Here is a 2,328-nt window from a genome sequence, read left to right on the forward strand (position 1 = left end):
CGCGGGCGTTGCAGCAGGCGGGAACGTCTGACACGGGGTCCGTCCGGCAGGCGCTGCCGTAATCATTTCGGTTCAAGTCTCTTGCTGAGCATGGATCCTTGTATTTTCAGCTGATTATTGGAGTACAGGCAACAACATACTCACAAAGCAAAAGCGGCGTGACGGGAGAGAAGACACGATATGTAAAACTTTGCATCTTTTTTTTGTCACGACAGACAGACAGAAGAATACCCTACCACCACGCCGACGGCATGCCTTGCCTAACTCGCACAGACACCATACTAGCATCACCATCTGCTAACATTTGTTGGCCCACCACTAATCCACCATTAAACTAAAATCCCAAACAACTCTAATCATTATCTCTAACAACTGATTGTTCCAAAATTTACAAAAGAAATGCAAGCACCTATTTTTATCAACCTCACGTTTACACAAAGAACTACAAGCTACCAACATGGCAACATGTAGAGTGGCACGTACACTACCTAGTAAAGTACTACTACTGTTCACAAGCTATGTACATGCGCGATGTTCGCGTTGCCTGGAACAGCCGGCCGGCGTACACGTTCACTGCGCGTTCCCGGCGGCGGCGACCCACCACCGGCAAGCGGCGGCCGCGCACTGGGCGCGGTGCACGCGCTTCCAATCCAGAGCCTGGCACGCACGCGAGCAGTAGATGGCGGACCCGCACGCGGAGCACCGCCGGAACTCGTGCCGCCGCGTCTCCCGCCGCCCGCACTGCGGGTGAGAGCACAGGCGCACGTCGGCGTCGGCGTCGCTGCCGTCGCCTTCTCCTCCTCCTGTCTTGGCGTCATCCAGCGCCCACCACTCCACCATGAACCTACTGGCAGCGTCTTCTTCTTCATCTCCGTTTCGTCGGCGGTGCGGCGAGGAGGAGACGAGCTCGCGCGCGGCGGCATGGAGCAGGAAGTGGCGTCCGGCCGCGGCGTCGCGGCGCGCGCCGTAGCCGTCCTGGAGGCAGTGGCCGAGCTCGCGGAGCGCCGGGACGTGGCCGAGCCACGCGGCGCGCGCGCACAGCGCCACCCCCGCGCGCGGGTCCTTGTCCGCCTTGTCGCCGCCGCTGCCGTTGAACTGCACCACGGCGAGCGCGTACAGCGCCGCCCCGTGCCCGCCCGCCGCCGCGCGCGCCACTAGCTCCGCTCCCGTCGTCCTGCTCCCGATGCAGTAGAACCTCACCTGGCATCATCATCAACAGCCGCGACAAGGACACCAGGACTCAGGAAACGAAGGAATGAGTGGGTTCGTTCCAAGAAGCAGGAGAGAGCAGAGGTCATCCGTTACCATGCCGAGGAAGTAGCAGGCGTGGAGGTTGCCGGCGGCTGCGCACCGCCGCAAGAACCGGTGCGCCGCATCCGACCACCTCCCCGCAGGCACGGCGACGGCCGCCGCTGACGCACGCGACAGCACGGCGGGGTGCGCCGCAAGGTCCCGGAACCTCCTGCACCTGCATACACAGCTGAAGACTCAGCACAGGGACGAGACAAAGGCGACGGCGGGTAGAATCAGCAACGGACGGAGGAACGGAGCAGAGACATGCTATGGTAGCTACTCACGGTAGTGCCGCCGCAGCGAGGTCGGCGGGGCACCCGGCGCGCGCCGCGAGCCCGGCTAACACGGCCAGCACGAGGTCGTCGGGGAGGCAGTCAAACGCGTCGACGACGACGCCACGGTGGCCGGGCACGACGACCTTCTGCTTCGCCGGTAGCGTGGCCGCCTTACTATTACCGCCGCCGCAGCTGCCGTGCTTGCTGAGGCTCCTCGTCGTCGGCTTCCTCATGGCGGCTGGCCGCCAGGGCGGGACACCCTGTGCGGCGCGGTGCGGAGAGAGAGAGAGAGAGGGACCGGTAGATGCGCGGGAGGATTTTGTATGTATATATACGCGCGGACGTGAGGCGTGCACGTGGCAGGGGTACGGCGGCGGCGTTTTGACCGCTGCAGCCGGGGGCGGCCGTTCGCCAACGAGTGGTGCGCGCGGCTCGTCGATGGCTGCACACACCGTTCCTTGCGATCCGGGCCATGCGTCTGTTTGTTCGTCGCGATCTCCAACGTGCTTCCGCTGACGCGAAGTACCTAGCCGCAGATAAGCTCGAGGCTTGTCAACCGCGCAGCCCGACTTTGGGCTCTCAACAACCCACATCTGAAAAATAGATTCAGAGCACCAGCTTCATGCAGCTCAACCATAAAAGTGTTTCATCGTGGATCTGAACTCCTACCAACCTATTTGGTAGGGCTCCAACTCCAATATAAATTTGTTTGTAAATACAAAAATGAACTAGGAACTAAAACAAAAAAGTCAGTCATACC

General features: G+C 61.3%; 1 protein-coding gene across 1 annotated transcript; it reads right to left on the reverse strand.

The window, feature by feature from the left end:
- Window positions 1-126: 126 nt before the first annotated feature.
- LOC136481909 (F-box protein At1g67340-like) lies at window positions 127-1,882 on the reverse strand. Its single transcript, XM_066479189.1, has 3 exons — window positions 1,578-1,882; window positions 1,306-1,468; window positions 127-1,200 (listed from the first exon to the last, which is right to left on the reverse strand). The coding sequence occupies exons 1-3, from the start codon at window positions 1,799-1,801 to the stop codon at window positions 571-573; spliced, it is 1,017 nt and encodes a 338-aa protein (XP_066335286.1). The 5' UTR covers window positions 1,802-1,882; the 3' UTR covers window positions 127-570.
- Window positions 1,883-2,328: the final 446 nt, after the last annotated feature.

This window comes from Miscanthus floridulus, chromosome 9, assembly GCF_019320115.1.
Source record: "Miscanthus floridulus cultivar M001 chromosome 9, ASM1932011v1, whole genome shotgun sequence".
Classification (NCBI taxonomy): Eukaryota; Viridiplantae; Streptophyta; class Magnoliopsida; order Poales; family Poaceae; genus Miscanthus; species Miscanthus floridulus.

Coding starts and splice junctions, on each gene's coding strand:
- LOC136481909 (XM_066479189.1), bottom strand. CDS start 1,801: ATGAGGAAGCCGACGACGAGGAGCCTCAGCAAGCACGGCAGCTGCGGC. Junction 1,469..1,577: donor CTCGCTGCGGCGGCACTACC/GTGAGTAGCTAC, acceptor CTGTGTATGCAG/GTGCAGGAGGTTCCGGGACC. Junction 1,201..1,305: donor CCTGCTACTTCCTCGGCATG/GTAACGGATGAC, acceptor TGATGATGCCAG/GTGAGGTTCTACTGCATCGG.